At 48.2% G+C, this 18,020-nt stretch overlaps 1 protein-coding gene across 1 annotated transcript; it reads right to left on the reverse strand.

Annotated features, from left to right (window-relative positions):
* Nucleotides 1-3,239: 3,239 nt before the first annotated feature.
* SIK1 (salt inducible kinase 1) lies at nucleotides 3,240-16,449 on the reverse strand. Its single transcript, XM_068685240.1, has 13 exons — nucleotides 16,041-16,449; nucleotides 15,199-15,315; nucleotides 12,613-12,676; nucleotides 12,271-12,432; nucleotides 11,872-11,996; nucleotides 11,634-11,757; nucleotides 10,397-10,620; nucleotides 10,011-10,160; nucleotides 9,276-9,398; nucleotides 8,805-9,030; nucleotides 7,844-8,119; nucleotides 7,085-7,316; nucleotides 3,240-6,309 (listed from the first exon to the last, which is right to left on the reverse strand). The coding sequence occupies exons 1-13, from the start codon at nucleotides 16,191-16,193 to the stop codon at nucleotides 5,889-5,891; spliced, it is 2,397 nt and encodes a 798-aa protein (XP_068541341.1). The 5' UTR covers nucleotides 16,194-16,449; the 3' UTR covers nucleotides 3,240-5,888.
* Between the last annotated feature and the right edge of the window lie 1,571 nt (nucleotides 16,450-18,020).

The following is an 18,020-nucleotide window of genomic DNA, read 5'->3' on the forward strand; positions in this document are numbered from 1 at the left end:
TAAATCCACTGCCTCAGTGGCTGAAGAAACTAAGGATGAGATTGTCTCTGGAGGTCAGAGCTTTAATGTGCTGTTAAAAGTATCTATATCATAAAGCAGTACCACTGCACCGGTTTTGATTTAGCAACACCAGGTTGCATCAGCTGAGGAAGTGATCCAGAAATTGAAGTCTGCCACTCTGTAAACACAGTGAAGGGAGAAAGGCTCTGCCATCCTGTGAGGATGGTCCAAAGGGCCCACGGCGCCGATCTGGGCACTCCCTCTTGCCCACCCCGATGTCACTGCTTTGCCACCCCCCTGCAAGGAGCAAAAGGGACAGCGTGGTCTGGCCGCTGGCTGTGCAGACCTGTAGGTCTGCTCCATTTCGTGCCCTGCTCCATCCCCACACCAGTGGTTGGCTGGCTCTACGGGGAACGAGCCTCAGAAAGTCTCCAAAACTGAAGCGTCAGTAGAAGAGATTTGAGGACAAAACAATAAAAATAACAGCAGCAGATCACTCAGAGCAGACGGTTTCACTCAAGAGCTCTGAGGGAACTCAGGCTTGAAACTGCTGACCTATTCAGCACAATACCACAACAGTTGTTGAAATGGCGTGGCACCGCGGGAATGGAAGGTGGCAAATGTTACATTCATTTTTAAAAAAGGGCTTTCAGAGGCCATCCAGAGACCTGTGAGCTGGAAAGCCGGGCATACAAGATAGATGGAAATCAACTGTAACGAAGAGCAGAACGGCTCGATATGCAGATGCATGTGGTACAAGAGGAACGAGCGCAGTTGGCAGAGCGAGAGGTCCGGTAGTGCCAACCCGTTGGTGTCAAGACTTGGGCAGCTTGGCACACTCATGAATGATCCAACTGCAAGGAGATGCAGAGCGAGCTCAGAAAACTGAAGGACAGGTTGATAAAGAGACATACGCAGTAAATACAAAGCGAGGGACATGAGGAACACCAGCCCTAGCCGTACAAAGTCCATCAGGGGCTCTAAATTACCACGTCAGGAAGGAAACACCAGGGCCACCAGGCTGAAAAGTCCAGCTCACTGCTCAGAAGTTGACAACAAGGCAAAAACAGAGCTTCAGGGACCACTTGTGCTGTACCTCAGACACAGGGGCAGCTCTGCGTGGGCAGAGGAGGATACAGAAAAATCAGAATATGGAAAAGACGGCACAGAAATGTGCAGTGGTTTCCAGAGGCAGGAGGCTGACTGCAGCAGTGCTTTGCTTCGTCACCTCTGCAGTGAAGGGATATGAGAGGTGCCATCAGCTCGTGAGCAGTGTGAACAGGCAAGCGTTGCTCTTTGGGTGTCCCGTAAGGAGAGAAAGGGGGCACCCACCAGTCTGTTGGGCTGTGGGTCTGACACGAAGGAAAGGAAGCCCTTCTTTCACACAATGCAAAGTTGAGTTATGACACTCATTGTCACGGGATGCTTTGGAGGCCAGAAATATAAAAGGATTCCAAAAAGGGGTTAGCCAAATTCTTGCAGGCTTAACCCATCTGCAGCTGTTGAACACAATGACCCAGATGCCAGTCAAAAATTCCCTGAACCGCAGCTTGCTCACGGCCGGGCTGGTAAGGCCACGCAGGGATTGCGCTATGCTTGCCCTTTCCCTACGTGTCTGCTTCTGAAGCGAGCTGCCTGATTAGCTGTGCCTTTGGCCGGGGCCACTGACACTGATAATATGTTCTGCACGACATAAAACGTGCATTAAGAAACTAGAATGTATTACAAGAGATGATGAAGTCTGTTTACCTTACGTGAATGTCTCGCCTTCGGCAGGCGCTGATATCTGATGTCTTGGGAGAAAGGCACTTCTGTCCTCCGAATCTATCCACCGTGCCCCCTGGCAGCCCCTACCAAAGACTAACTCTCTTCTTGATCTCTCACAGATGCGCTGCGAAATCCATAAACCATGACACTGGATTACCTTTATCATTGATTTAGCTGTCACCACTAAAAGTAGTTAGCAGCCATGAAATAAGCCAGCAACCGCACTTGAAGCAACGTTCTCCCGAGGCGCATATTTTCCTTTTATTAGTCCTTAAATTAATTCTCCTTCGCTGCATGAAGCGTGCCTCCTTCTCACTTTGCGGGGTGAGGAAAACCAAAGTCCTGACCACTTTCTCTCTCTCACACCGTAATTTTGTACGAGCAACTGCTCTCCTTTCTGCTGCTCCTCAGCCGACACAGCCTGGGATGACACCAGGATGCCTCTAAGTCCCCTCCTCACCGAGGTGTGACTGCTGCTGGGGACACAGCCAGAAAGGTTTGGGACAAGCTGTGCTTCACCCAGCAAGGGACAGTCCCTCGCTCCCATGGCTGGGTCACGCTGGTAGCGAAGCGTTCAGCCTGCTGTTTTACACCCAACTTGCTCCATGCAAAAACAACCTGTGTTTTTCATTGCTACTGGCCCGGTACCTCCTGCCAGCTCCAAACACTTCCTTTAAACCAAACCAAACCAAACAAAAAACATGCAGGATTTGATCATCCACTTTTGGGGCTACATTAAAGTTGCCAGCATCTGTCCCGCCTGGAAGGGAAAAAACACCCCGATCCCGGGCAGGAAAATAAAGGAAAAGGCAGTAGGTGCTGTGCCGTGGTGTGAGAAACAAAGCCAAGAAAAACAGCACCTCAGGAGATATTGAAAACAAAACCAAACATGGTAAACAGGAGCAGAGGCAGATTTCAGAAGAAAGGCAGGAAGACAGTGACTAAAGCACCAGGAGTGGAACAGCGGACACGTGGAAGCTGAGCCCGGAGTGCCGTGGTTTCTTTGTCCTGATTTTCCCTGCCATGCTACAGAAATCACCGTGCAGCCGTGTTGAAAACACGACCCTAGAAAAAAAATATGTATGAGCCCTTGCTACCAGGGCAGGAGTCACGGCAAATGCAGAGAGCTCTTTCAGCTCAAGGTGACACGGACGGATTGCTCGTCCGGTAACGACTAAACCACGCTTGACCATTTTCACTCCATAGACCTCTCTCCCTGTCAGGTTTTATAACCCGATTACTACAGACTTGGGTTCGATTCAGACAGATTGCCGGGCAGTGAAAGGCTCAATATCCCATTATCAGATTTGTGAGCTGGCCATTCCTCTTCATTTAGTATGTAATAGAAAGTGTCAGCGATGTCCTGTGGGCTCAGGCTTCACAATGAGCCTTAACTACGCAAGGCGGACGTGCGCAGCTGGAGCTCGGGTGACGCTGCAGAGAAAAAAACTCCACGGAATCAGGTGCAGGACAACGGTTTTAAAACATTTTTTATTTAAATATTAAATAAAACACATCGACTAATCATTTTGGTGTACATCTCTCATTTTAACATAAGAAATAAAATGATTGTTCAGTCATGATAAAAAATAAACTATACATCTTAATTAAACCAATCACGTAGTGTCTTTAAATACCCTATTGCATTGCAGTCTGCAGAACAGCACTGTCAAGATATCTACAAAAAAAAAAACAAAACAAAAAACTTTTTAAAATGACCTCTTTCTGCTCCAGCAAGAATTCCAAAGAGGCTCTACAGCAATTGGAAAAGAAAAAAAAAAAAAAAAAAACACTATGAAAGTAAAGTGCTTGTCATTGCTTAGGACAGGAAACAAAAGAATCTGTGGCCTTTGGATCCATGGCATTTAAACAGAACAAATATCGACGGGGAAATTCTGCATTTTAAGTGTGTGTGCTACCCCTTACAAAACTGAAGGCAAGTTGCTGCTTTGTGACAAGCTGGCTTCTTCTCACCCCCCTCTCTCCAGCCACCTCCAGATAACATTTTGTTGTTGTTTGCTTTGTTTTTGTTTTTAAACCGCTGTAATTTAGCGTGAGACTTTGGTGTTTCCTCTGCTGCAAGGCACCACGCAGTCAGAAATGGAGCTCAAGCAGTTTTCCCTCCCTGTGAAGCTTCCAGACCATGTAGCAGCAGTGGCAAGCTGGAGGTGCAGCCATATAGACACACAGGTACTACACACAGATAAAGAGGTCGTTTATGGAGAGCCACAGACAGAGCCACAGGACATCTTTAGCCATTCCTACTCCCACCAAGTAACCTAGTCAATCTTTGGCTTTTTTCTTTGTTTTTTCTTTTTTTAAAAACAAACCAAAAACAAGACAAAAAAAAAAAAGGTATCTATATTATTTGCAAATGCGTAATACTGCAGGTTGCACGAAGCCAAGGTAACTTGAAGGCACCCTGTGTCACGCTCGGGAGATGGGTCCTCGGAGCATTCTGACCAAAACACGACTGCTTCCCGACCTACCAGCGCTAACTTCCAGCTGTTTGCTCACCTGCTCCCAAAGCTCGAACGCCCTGCCCTGCCCTGCCGTGGGGGCACGGCCTGCTCTCCCCCTTACACCTAAGCACATCTCCTGTTGACGCCAACAGAAGTCACGCTCCGCCTCGGGAGGAGGGGTGGGGTTTCTACCAGAAACACAATATAAGCATCTTACAAAATATAAAAAATAACTAGTGTTATATAGTTTTCTGCTTCCTATTTATATACATATACAGCATTAAAAACCATACGAAAAAACACCTACCTAATCCAAAACCTCATTTTGCTAGTATGCCAAAAACAAACCAACCCAAAACGAACACCCAAAGATTGTGCTGTTTTACTCGCTTTTAATACAGTTTTGTTCAGAAATAGCTGTACTCCGTGAGAGTAGAATTCTGTTCTCGCCTATTCCTTTTGTCTTTGTCAGTATAGAATTATAACCTCAATATTGCACATTTCCCCAAGAGTCAGTTCTATTTGGACCCTGATAATGAAATGCATAAAAACATAATTAGCAGCGGAAATAACGATGTGCAGCGCTAAGGAATACCCCTCAGGCAACTTGGAGGCAATCTCTAGGAGGGCTTGTTAGAAGGAAAACCCTTCCGCCACCCCGCCAGCGATAGCGGTTCCCTCCTCGGTGCCTCTGCAGGAATATGAAAAAAACTTAGTGTTTATAAAAGGATTCCTAGTGATCATTTAGACCAACAAAATACAGGCGTGTGCATGTGTGTATACGTACGTATACACACAGCACCCCAAAAAGACATCCCTGCAGAAGACCAGACAGTACATAATTTGGATCCTGATACCAAGGGATACATTTGTCAAGAGATTACTTGCTTCTGTGCTAATTATAAGGTTGTTTGGTTGTTGTTGTGGTTGGTTTTTAAAGGTTTTCCAGCTGATACATCAAGCAGAAAGTTCACAGTTTTCATTTAAAGTATACATATCTGGGAGGTGCGGAATGGGGAGGTTGGTTCCTTTAGAATTAAAAGCGTTAACAGGAGGAGGGAAAAAAAACAAATGGCAATGCTTCCATTTTTGTCTTCTACGAATGCATAAATGCTGCATGCCACTGGTTTTCTGTTTATTTTCTTTAAAAAGAGGTAATCATCTTCACAAACCCATAAGTGAATATTGTGAAAAAGGGAGGCTCTGGTCCCTTCTCTGAAAAGCCTCTCCCTGCTGTGTCACCACTACCGACAGCTGCTAATCTTGCATAACAGCGGAGCTGTATTGGTCTGACTTGAGTACAGTACCGAAGAGTTCTTCCCCGACCACATCCCTCCCTGTCCCCACAAATGCCCCACCCATCTTCCCCATCATTATTTTTCCTTTAAAAAAAAAAAAATTCAATTTCTATTCGTATTTGTTCAGTGCAAGAATAGTAGAAGCAAAAAGACATACATATTGCTTGGTTCAGTTCTAGAAAGTTGCTAGCTTTCTGAGCCAGCCAGCCTCTTCACATACTTCAAAATTTATTGCTTCTGAGTCACTCGTCCGCACGACGCCAGCCAGCCACGGCCCTACACATGCCACGGAGCAGCGGTGCAAGTTCTTTGCAAGAAAAAAAAAACACCACAGCAGCGCCAGCTGCAGCAGCCGGAGCTCTCACTTGACCAGGACGAACTTCCCTAGCTGGTTGGAAGTCAGGTCCTCCATCTCACAGTCCCCGTGCTGCAAAGTGACGGCCTCGTAGCTCGGAGACTGCGCGGAGAAACTCTGCTGCTGGGAGAAGGTGGCGCCAGCGGGAGAGGCGCTGCTGCTGATGTAGAGGTGAGTGTCTAGGAGGTGAGCTGCTGAGGACACCGGCGACACGCTGACACCGAAGAAGTGAGGTTGGAGCAGCTGGCTGTTGCCACCGAAGGCCAGCTCAAAGGAGTTCTCTCTTTGTAGCTCGGACAAGAGAAGAGAATTGGATGTTTTGCAGGTACCTGCGCTATCCGAGGAGGGGAGGCCGCTGGTCGCAGGCGTCTGAGGCGTCTGGGGACAAGCTGGCTGGAGTAGCTGGTGATGCTGAAGCTGGAGCATTCTGAACAGAGGCCGAGGGGGGAAGAGGTTAGCTTGCATTGCTAGGATGGGCTCACGTTTTCCTTCCTCCCTTCCTGCCCCAACCCTCGACACCAACTTGCCCCGTTTTTGTCCTTCTCCATCAAACCTCTCCCTACCCAGCCAGTAAAACTAAAGCAAAACGCGCCAGGTCGCTGCGTTTTCACTTGGCTTTTCCTCATGTCGGAGAGGGAGACCAGCACCAGAAAGCTATCTAGTCGCAGCATGGCCAGCTAATAATAGATGTCCTAGAGACAACGTGTGCAGATAAACCGGAAGCACAATTTTCCATCTCGCTTCTCTGGGAATGAAGAGGTGCCACCGCACATGACATTTGAGGCCACTGGAACCGTGCCTCCTTTGTGGGCTGTAACTTTTCCAAATTACAAGGTCTCACTTCCTCGCCATGGGAAAATTACAGGAGGAGGCAGAGGAGGAAAGAAATCATTCCCAAAACTAACAAAGAAAAATACAGCTTGCAGTGGGGAGAAGTAATGTTTTCCCCCACGGTACCCAACTGCCTCTCAATCCAGCAACCTCCGAACGCTTGGCCATCGAGATTTTAGCCTGGAACTGCACGTCCTGCGTTACGCGTGCCAGCGCAGGAAGCCACAAAGGAAGCTAAGCAGTTTATCTGCTGCCACACAGCACGGCTGAGAGGAAAGGAATCCCCAGTGACTCAACTCCCCGGCCTCTTCTGCCCCTAACCAAAGCAACCCCCAGGAAAATAGTAAACCTCCTCCAGGCCGGCGTCTCACCTCTGCTGCTGTAGCACCTCTTCCAGGAGGCTTCTTCCCTCTCTGCTGCTCCCGCTGCTGCTGTACAGGCAGGTGCTTGGCTGCGTGTGCTGGAAAGGGCTCATGGCACTCCTTGCTGCCCGAGATGAGGAGGACTGACACACCTGCCGAGCAAAGCCTTTGATTTTATTCAAGCCGAGAAACCCTTTGGCTCGAGCGTTCTTCCGCAGCTGCTGCCTAAAAGCCTTCAAGCCTGTGGGACACGAGGAAAAGAAACGCACTTTAATCCTCCTTAGCATTTGCCTAGGAGCCTGCTTCACAGATCAGCCCTTCTGGGCAGCTGCCTTCATTTACGTGAGCACTGCACTACAAGAAACCGTGACTCTTGGGCTCACGGTCACAGCTCTGCCTGATGGCCAGAGCAGGACTGCCGCAACGGAACAGGGCCCGGGACAGCTGCACCCTCGTGCAGACGGACACATGCACAGCAAGGAACAAAGCTGCTAGCAAACACAAAGTGCAGTCCTTATTTTAGGAAGAGGGAGGAGCTTGCCGTCCCACCCACAGCAGCAGAAGTATCTTCATGGGCACGCTGAAGCAGCATGTGAGAGCCTCCCGTCTGAGAACCTTCCTCAGGGGGAACTGACCCTCCTCAAGGACCATGAACACGAGAAGCAGAATGCCTCAACACAACCCTAACACAGAGGGGCAACCCCCTGCGTGCCTCCCTCTCCCAGTGGCAGGGCAGACACCCCAGCAGCAAAGCGAGGGAGGAGTTACCTTGAGTTAATGAGGTATCAGATGCTCGCCTTCCTTCTTGGAAGCTGACGGGCAGGAGGGAAGCACCTCCCATGCAGCCCTGGGCCTGTAACACCGGGGCGTCAGACTGGGAAGCAAGGAAGGCTGATGTCATCCTGGCTGCGGCCGGGCTCCCCGTCATTACTTGACCTGCCAAGCAGCTGCTCAGGGCCACGGAGCTGTCATTTGAAGATGAAGTAAGGCAGCTGTCTGAACTCGTTCCCTCCGTGGGGCTCGCTGAGGAGGAAATGACTATACCTGCAGAGGGGAAGGAAGGACAAAAAAGCATTCCCAAGATGAGTGGAGGAAGGAACGAGCGTGACATCAGAGCGTTCTGCCCACCTACACTGGCACTAATTAGCAGCTGCGAGCCAGCGAGGTGTCCGGCAGCTCGTGCTGTCACAGCGCCTGATTCCAGCACGGGGCCAGAGACGTAAAAGCTGCCTGGCTCCTGCCCAGCCAGCAGGGCTCTGCCAGCACCTCGGGGCCTGCGGGGCTTCCTAGCACAACACTCCGACACGGGATTTTTGCTTTGTGAGCATTTCTGCTCGTTCAGCTCAAGGGGTTTGGACACGTGGCCAATACAGTTAGTGATGACCTTGTGTTTTTTGGTTGTTTGTCTTCAAATTCAGTCGCACACGCGACCACACTCACCCACCCAAACAATGAAGCGAGCAGAGAAGGGTTATGTCCTGCTTGTGAGAACGCTTCCTCTAAAATGATCTGGGTAAAATTTAACAGTGCAGAGCCCCTTCCTGGAGGGCCACGCTTATTTAAGGAAAAGACGGACCTGAGGAGAGCCGACTACACCTCTTTTCTGGGCTTTCCTACCCCAGTCAAGGTAAAATCAGCACATGCTCCCCAAACATTTGGCTGCTGGGCTGCTCCTTCTGTCTTTTTCCTCTAGCTAAGGACAACCTTCACCTCTCCCAGACTTACTTACATGGAGGGGCATGCTGATAGAAATGAGTGGTGACTTCAGCCAGCGTGTGCCTCCGGCTGGTGTTGCTGGGGATGCGGATGGGGTGGTCATACGCCTTAATTTCGTCTTCCAGCTCCTTCTCTTGCCTTACTTCCTCGCTAATGGTGGTCTCCAGCAGGCTGTTGGGGGAGATGGAGCGGTTCCGAAAAAGCCCATTGAAGTTGGGATCCACAGGAAAGAACACAGGCTGCAAAACACAACAGTTCACAGACTGAAGGGCGTTTCAATTACTTCTGCACTACATTTTAATACTTCTCACAGCTCTGGGGCATGCCTCCCGTAGGTGTACTGTTTGAGAAGCTACTACAACACCATGCCCAAGTGCAAAACAAAAGATTCAAGGCAGAGAACAACAGGCACAAACTGTTGTTTTGGAGCAACAGAACAATTAAAAAACAACAAGTTGCACACAGGGCAGCTGAGAACACCAACCTGTAATGGATTGTTCATGTCACAGTCCATTTCTGCCTGCAAGGATGGCTGAATCAGGCTCTGAGGTTGCTGGTAAAGCAGAGATGATCGCAGGGTTTCACTAGTGAGACTGTCCTGAGGCATCTGAAGGCAGAGAGAGATGCAGAGAAGCCATCACACACCGCAGTTCCATGTGATTCTTCAAACACTCAAGGCTCAAGGAATTTCAGAGACACCTTCTGTGCGAGCCTTCTCCACGCACTTTCTATCAAAATTAACAAAGCTGCTCTTTCAATGCCAACACAAACACAAAGTTCCTTCTCCTAACTCAGGCAATTAAACTGGAAGTACGGTTTGAAAAGGCACCAGGAGTACGCTTTAAAGGGGGGTGGGGGTGAGGAGAAGAAAAAGAACGTCAGAAAAAACACAGACTGAATCACAGAGTACTTCTGAGGATCCTAGAGGGTGTGTAACAAAGAAAACCTAAGTGATCCGTGCCTGAGAGGGCAGCCTAATCTTCTGGCTCATTACTGAGCTGCACCAGAGGCAAACTGCTCTCTGGATCACGACCCACAGGCCGTTAGTATTCCATCAGCATCCTGCTGACGAACAGTAGGCTGCACCCTATCAGAGGGCACAGATAGCGGAATCGCATCTCAGAAGCCTCAGAATTTCAGTCTTGTTTTTCCCATAGAAAGGGGGAGGAAAAGAGAGCCCACACATACGGCTTCCCAGGTAGGTAACACCCTTCCTCACCTCGCCATTGCTGATCTCGGAGCTCCTCGGCCTTTGCTGACGGCCACTCGCTGAACGACTCGACAGCTGGCTGCTTCGATACTCCTTGAGGCGCTCCAAGAGCAGGTAATAAATTGCAGCAAAGTGGTTGTAGCTGCTGTTTTGTAGAGACTAGAAGACATCAAAGGAACCTTTGAGTAACAGGTAACTTGAGATACAAGCAGCCACAACTCATCATTAAGGCTTCAAAACACTATTCATAAAAATAGTTAAAATTCAGAAGGGCAGTGTGAATTATAATACACTGTGACACTGGATCAAGGCCGGTCACTGAGCAACACACACGACTGCACCACTGGCATGCTGGTAGCCACCGAAAATATATTGAAGGGACAAGCACTTCTCACCTCCACAGTTCTCTGCCTGTCGATGCCAAGTGTCTGCATGATCCCGAGGACCTGTTCATTGTAGTCACCCAGGTTGGAGTTGTAGTTTTGCATGGAGAAGGACAGAGACTGCTGCTGCTGAAGAGACGGGTCAGCTTGCATCCACTTGTGCTGCTTTATTTGGGAAATAGTTATTCGTTTTGTTGGGTCCACGACCAACATCCGTCGGATTAGCGTTTCACAGTCTGGATGACAAAGATAAACTCATGAGCAAGGGGTAAAAATGACAGTCCAGCCCCAAGTCATCACTAAGAAACTTTCCCACCACCAGTGTTTGTCATCTCTAAAAATGGGATTTAAGAGATTTTTGAGCAGCTGATGCATGGTGTGACTACTAAATATTCAGACCAGCACAGGAAAGGCCAACATACATTTCATAAAAGCAACGTGTCACCACAGGAAATGAAGCTGTACTGGCTAGCAGCAGCTTTCAGGTGGCTTTCCACCTTGCAGTAGGGCTAATTGTGAGTGGACGCAGGTTTAAATCTACTTGAAGCAGGTCAGAATTCAGTACAGGACTACTGTACAACTACTGTACGTACTCAGATACAACTTCCTGGTCCTTGCCTACTGCTAATTTGTTTATAACCAGAGAATCAAAGCCATTCATGGCTAAAACTGATAAAGGTCACACTTCAAAAGATATTATTCACTTGAAGAGAGAGGCACATTCACTTGTTTCTGCATCCAAATCAGGGACAGGTGATAATACGCCTCAGCTCCTTTTTCTCACCAGCCTGTTGGAGCGCAAGCGTTCAAGAAACAGCGCTAAGCCTCACTATTTCTGCTCCCCTTGGCAGCAAAGCCACACTGAAAAGTTCCCCTTCTGCATGGTTTGAGTATCTTAAAACTACACCCATGTCAACACTGCAGGCTCATTAAAAGTCTGTTTTCTCTCTTTTCTAAGCAATTATTTCTTCAGCTAGGGTTTCAATTATTTTTGCAATCCACAGAGATACTCTGAGAAAGAAAACGACAGCATTTTAGATGCATCATGGAGTAGGTATCAGAAAAGAAAGCATGTGCAACCAGACCCTGAACTGAAGTCCTACCCTACAGAAATTACTGGAGACATAAAGACAAGGGGATTTCCAGCTGCAAAACCAGTCCCATCCATCACTGTCCCAAGAAGGAACAGGACAACTATTCCTTTACTCGCAGCCCCTTTTCTAACATTAGGGATCTGAATAAAAAGCACCTTCGGACATGAAGTACGGGATGCGGAACCGCCCCTCCAGCACTCTTTGCCTCAGAGTTGGTAAGTTGGGTCCATCAAAAGGCAGAGAACCACAGACAAGGACGTACAGCACCACCCCAAGGCTCTGTCAACAGAAAACAGCACAGCACGTGAGTGATTCCAGCAGAAGCAATGGTTTTAAAAGCCCACAGCCCCTAAGAAACTGTGAAATGCAAATTCTAAGAAATTTCAAGCTCACCCATATATCAAGGTGAGGGCCTTCATATTCCTTGCCTTCAAACACTTCTGGAGCTGCATAGGGCGGGCTTCCACACCAAGTGGAGAGGGGTTCTCCTGACTTGTAGAAGTTTCCGAAGCCGAAGTCTGGAAGGAAGGTGAAAGTCTGGGGTAAGACATTGCTCAACCACATATGAACATTTCAGAAGTAGCTGGAAAAGGAGGGAAAGAAGCAGATGTATTGCTTTGTTCTCCGTGTATCAAACTGAGATGCTCTTTTTTTTTTGTCCAAAAGATATGTACAAAGAAACATCAGTATATTTTCAGTTACCAGAAGTACATTTATTGGATCATGCTAGGGAGACTCAGTTTGACTACATGCTTAACGCTGTTTATAGAGTAAGCCTGCATTTCATATTACCTGCTAACTTGATATTCATGTTAGCATCTAGCAGGAGGTTCTCTGTTTTGAGATCTCTGTGCACGATGTGGTGGCTGTGACAATATTCCACCGCCGAAAGAATCTGCCAGAACTTCTTCCGTGCTTCACTTTCACTCAAGTGCCCGTTGGAGGTCAGATGATCTGCAAGACCAAAAAAGATGTACAAAATTTAGAAGCACCTGGAGGAAGCTTTTTGCAATATTCCATGTGCTGTACTTGCTTTTTGACAGCTGACAACACCAAGCCTGGATTTGTAGCCAAAACATATATTACACAGGACTGACAGCAACAAAGCCACAACTTCTAAATCTAAAGACTTACCAAACATTTCTCCATTCTTTGCAAACTCGGTTACAATGTAAAGCATATCCTTTGTCTCCATAACCTGTCGAGACACAAGAAAGGACATGCTTAAAGAAATGCAGACCTCTGTAGTTTCTTTCATTTCTCTAAATGTATTCTCAGATGTATTGGTTCAATTATCTATTTGCTGCAGCAGCTGGCAGTAAAGACATCTAATTTTGCACCACAACAATCTCTCCTAGCAAACTGGTAATGAAAAAGATAACAATTCATTGTTCATGCCTACGATGTACAACAGCTTCCCGTGCCATTGTTCTTCTCACCATTACTGTGTCACCTCATCTCCATAGGATAACTGGTGAGCATTTCCATACTTTTGTACACTTCCCTGAATTCCTTTATTTGGTTAAAATACGCATGTAAAGTTTTATAATTCACTGGACGTATTTTGAGGATTCAAAGACACTTAAAGTCATCTTTATTTCATAGCTAGCAGGTACTCAGATCACAAGAGATACCCAGAACTTGAAAAATCAGGAAGTCATTCATATCAGACACCCCACTCCCATTGAGCGTTGGCTGGGGACGTGGCAAGCCTCCCATGCAAGAGGAGATAGGTAGCTGCTTGTGTAACTGCACTGCCTGAGGCACATCAACAGCTGTCAATATATTGCTCAACGCTCACCTATCAATCTTGTGTCAACTTCCTCTGACACTAGTTATTTTACACGTCTTCAGAGGGAAAAAACAAACAAACAATGCTGAGTGTTTTCAAATCCATATTCAATTACTATGCCACATCCTTTCAATGTTGCCTTTCAGGTTTAAAAACAAAACAAACAAACAAAAAAAAAAGAAACAAAACAAAACAAAAAAATTTCCTAGAATTGGACACAAAAGGAACAGGTATTTTGTTTTGGAAGCAGGAGGCTCACAACAGGTTAACAATCAAACAAGCGCCGATACGACTTCAAAGGCTGCAGTTTCCAGCCTCCTAAAAGTAACTTTTTTTCGAAGTCTCTCGTCCTCCTCTCACTACAAGTACACACAGACACAAAACGAAAATAAACAAACAGGGAGCAAAGGAAGAGAGGTTCCCAGTTTAAAAAAAAATGAAGGAAAGTGTTCTGGGAAAGTTGCCAGCTGGATGAAATTAAGACGCCGTGCTGAAACTAAAACAATGATGAAATAATACAAGAACACACACCCTACGTCGGCATGTCATCTAATTCCATCCCTGCTTCTCAGTCTCCACCAAACAGGTAAAGCATCGATTCCAACAACAAAGAAAAGAAAACTGCTGAAAAGAAATTACGGCGCACTACCAACGTCACTTGCTCAATCAAGTGAAGTGGTTCAACTAGATGGAATTTAACCTGCTTTTCTAAAAGCTTCAAAATAGTATTTAGTATTTTCACCCACATCATTCCACTGAAATGAAATCAACAGGACTGTTAGAATGTTTCGGTATATCCTACACTGCCCTATGGGCAACAATGACGTCAGATGTTAACGCAGGATCATTTTTGTTATGATGTTTAATACTATAAATATCAGGCACTTCGTGTGTGTCAAGGTCTTTAAAAGTAATGCCTTGCCTAAGCACCTGCCTTACTGGCTTTTCAGCCTTACACGTTAATTAACTTTTTTTTTTTTTAAGCTAACAAACCCAACGGTAAGATCGCAACTGGTCATAGTGTGTGCTACTGCACATGGCATTTCAGACCTGCTGCTTCCCTTCTTTTGCTATTCCTCCCCCCTGCCCTTCTGGACAGGTCCAGACGGACTGGGATACCTCATCTTCTTCTCCCATCCACACGGCACTATTTAAGATGATTAAGAGGAACTCACACCAAATGCTAATTAGATCAAACGTTTAGAATTTGCAAAGCAGTCCTTGCTCACTAGACAGCTGTGATCCTGTTTTCTGCACAACACATTAATTTGTTCCGACTGTTAAAAAAACAAACAGTGCAGAAACTGAACGAAATTAAATCAAAATTCATATTGTGAAACTCTACAAGTGGAAGGATATTTTAAATTAATTTTTAAAACTAAGCAAACTGGAGTGGAATAACCAAAAAGGTCATTTTCAGACATATTTTAAGATATCAACATTTCTAGGCTTTTTTTTTTTTTTTGCTGGTGATTTTAAAGCCCTTCCACTTACAGCAAGCCCAACTTTTGCGCCTGCGACTCTGCTGTCCTGAAAGAGTTTAAGTCGTCCTCTTATCAAAAGCATTTTAAGAAGTTCTGACCTTCTGCACTGGAAAAGCAGAGGAGTTAGGACGGCAAGTTAACTGTAGAAGTTCAGATAGTTTGTTTCAGATCAAGAAACGGATTCCAGTCTGTTTTAATTGTTTTGTTTTAATCAATTTGCCAAAAAGCTGTCTAACGTACTGGAATCTTGTTCAAAGAATGATGAATGACTTTTTAGGAAAAAAAAAAACAAACAAAAAAACCAACCAACAACAACAGTTTTTGAAGAACGCGCTTTAAATAAACTATTTAAATTTGTGTTTTCTCCGCAAATATTTGACATGAAATCATGTGCAAGACACGCGTATGTCATTCGCATGCCGTGCTTCAAAGCCGACCTCTTACCTGGTATAGCTTGATAATGTGGGGATGATTCAAAAGCTTCATTATCTGAACTTCTCTATAAATCTTCTCCAGATTGCTTGGGTCTAACCTTGTTTTGTCTATTATTTTTATTGCAACCTGCAGATTAAAGAATTAAGAAAATAAAACAACTCCAGGCATTAAAAAATAGGTATTCCTAGAAAACAAACAAACTAACAAAAAAACACAACAGAGCACCACACGAAAAACCACACACAAACTCACAAAATCCATGTAAAGTTGCCTCTAAAGTACGGTCCTGAAAAAGCTGATTTTTCTGAACTGCTCTGAATTCACGGGAGTGTTTTCTTTTTTTTCTTTTCTACCTCAAAGGATTACATGTAAGGTAGTGAGCAGAACCGCAGAAACTAGCACTGGGCAGGATTCGGTAAATCTTTTAATCCACCCCATGCTAGCGAAAAACTGCTTTCTGTAACAGGCTGTTTCCTACTCGAGCGAGCGGTGTGACTTTGACATGCAGCACACATGGAGCTACAGCTGCATGCCCATTAGGAAAAGCTCTCGGCGAACACTCCAAGTTTTTTGTTCTCCAAATGTTCGCGTTGAATGAAAGAATCAAACCTGCCTGCGGAGTTCTGGCGCTCCTCAGCCTGTTGGGCTCTGGGAGCAGCAGGAGGGATGTGGAGAAGGCGATAGCTGTAGTTGGCGATGTTAATTTTGAGGCGTTCTCGCTTTAGTTTTACACCAACTCCGTGCAAGGCTGTTGGTACTGAGGTGAGCCAGCACGGAGCTTGCAGCCGGGCTTTCCACCTGATTTTGTGGATTTTTTTGTCAAGAAAGCCCCGTCCGGGGGACGCACTCACCTGCGTCTTGGTCACCCTGTGCCGGGCCAGCTTCACCACGGCGAAGTTGCCTTTCCCCAGCGTCCTCTCGATGTCGTAGAAGCCGACTCGCAGCGGCCGCTGCTGGGCTGGCTTGGCGGCGGGCAGGGCGGCGTACTCCGACATGATCACCATGGCTCAGGCGGCCGGCGGCCGAAGGCACCGCCGACGGTCAGGACGGCAGCAGCATGGGCGCCGCGCCGCGCCCCTCACACGGCTGACAGAGGCAGAGAGGAGGCGGCGGCGGCAGCGGCGGGGTTCTCCTCACAGCCGCGACCGTTGGTGCGCGGCCGTTGGCGGGCGGCCGTTGCCGCGCCCGTACCTGGCGCGCGCTCCCCGCGGCTCTGCCGCCGCGCGCCCGGGGTGTGAGGCAGGGCGGGCAGCGCGCATGCGCGGCGGCGCAGGGAGGGGAGGGGGGGGGCATCCCGCGTGCTCCCTCCTCTCCTCCCCCCGCCCCTCCCCTCCCCTCCTCTCCTCCTTCCCCCCCCCCCCCCCCCCCCGCCCACCGGCCCGGAGCCGCGCCGGGCCCCATTGACGTCACGTTTGACGTCAGCGCCACGCGCGGCCCGGCGCGGGGCTGGAGGGGAGCGGGGCCGGCGCGGCGTTGCCAGGCAACGGGCGGCGCTGACGCGCGCGCTGATGGAGCCGTCGCCATGGAGACGGGGGGGGCGGTGACGTCAGGGAGGGGGGGCTCCGGGCCCGCCCCGCCCCGCCGCTGTCACGTGACGCCCGCCATCTCGCGGCGGGGTCGCCCCCTGCCGGCGCGCGGCCGTTGGGCGCCGTTAAGCGCCCGTTAACGGCCCCCCCGGTCCTGCCTTCTGCTGGCACCTGCTGAGGTGGCTGAGGGGGGGGATCTCGCCCTCTTCGGCACCCTCAGGTTGATTGGGGGTCCCGAATGTGCCCGGGGTCTCCTCCCGAGGCTCGTTGCCCAAAGTCAAGTGGCAGAGCTTCCATAAAGCGCAGTCTTCACACAAAATGCACTCTTCGCACGGACTTCACTCTTCACACAAACTTCACTCTTCACACCAAATTCAGTCTTCACACCAAGTTCACTCTTCACACAGTGACCGCAGTTTGCGCGCTCAGTCTCAAGTTCCAGCTAAGCCTTGTAAAATATCACACAGAATTTCTAGGTTGGAAGAGACCTCAAGATCATCAAGTCCAACCTCTGACCTAACGCTAACAGTCCCCACTAAACCATATCCCTAAGCTCTACATCTAACGTCTTTTAAAGACCTCCAGGGATGGTGACTCCACCACCTCCCTGGGCAGCCCATTCCAATGTCTAACAACCCTTTCAGTAAAGAAGTTCTTCCTAATATCTAACCTAAAACTCCCCTGGCACAACTTAAGCCCATTCCCCCTCGTCCTGTCACCAGGCACGTGGGAGAACAGACCAACCCCCGCCTCGCTACAGCCTCCTTTGAGGTACCTGTAGAGAGCAATAAGGTCGCCCCTGAGCCTCCTCTTCTCCAGGCTGAACAAGCCCAGCTCCTTCAGCCACTCCTTGTAGGACTTGTTCTCCAGGCCCCTCACCAGCTTTGTCGCCCTTCTCTGGACCTGCTCAAGCACCTCGATGTCCTTCTTGTAGCGAGGGGCCCAAAACTGAACACAGCACTCGAGGTGCGGCCTCACCAGAGCCGAGTGCAGGGGGACCATCACCTCCCTAGCCCTGCTGGTCACACTGTTTCTGATACAAGCCAGGATGCCGTTGGCCTTCTTGGCCACCTGAGCACACTGCTGGCTCATATTCAGCCGACTGTCCACCATCACTCCCAAATACGGCTTGAATGATGCCTGGCGCATCTGTTATTCAGCTTCCCCTCTGTTAAAGTCAGCCTAGACTTTTTTTTTTCAGCCTAGTAATACTCTACTCGGTGATAAGGATCCCGGCCAGAAGGCTGTTTGCCTTAGTCTGAAGTCCTTTTCGGACTGTCACCATCACTAACACAGCAGCCACTT

The sequence above is a fragment of the Anas acuta genome, chromosome 1, assembly GCF_963932015.1.
Source record: "Anas acuta chromosome 1, bAnaAcu1.1, whole genome shotgun sequence".
NCBI lineage: Eukaryota > Metazoa > Chordata > Aves > Anseriformes > Anatidae > Anas > Anas acuta.

What these genes read in the sequence shown, in the direction of transcription:
- SIK1 (XM_068685240.1), bottom strand. Translation starts at nt 16,193, where the DNA reads ATGGTGATCATGTCGGAGTACGCCGCCCTGCCCGCCGCCAAGCCAGCC. An exon ending in AAAGAATGGAGAAATGTTTG is followed by an intron (nt 12,433 to 12,612) that starts GTAAGTCTTTAG and finishes TTGGTCTTGCAG; the next exon opens with ATCATCTGACCTCCAACGGG. An exon ending in CATGAATATCAAGTTAGCAG is followed by an intron (nt 11,997 to 12,270) that starts GTAATATGAAAT and finishes CCTTCCTTCCAG; the next exon opens with ACTTCGGCTTCGGAAACTTC.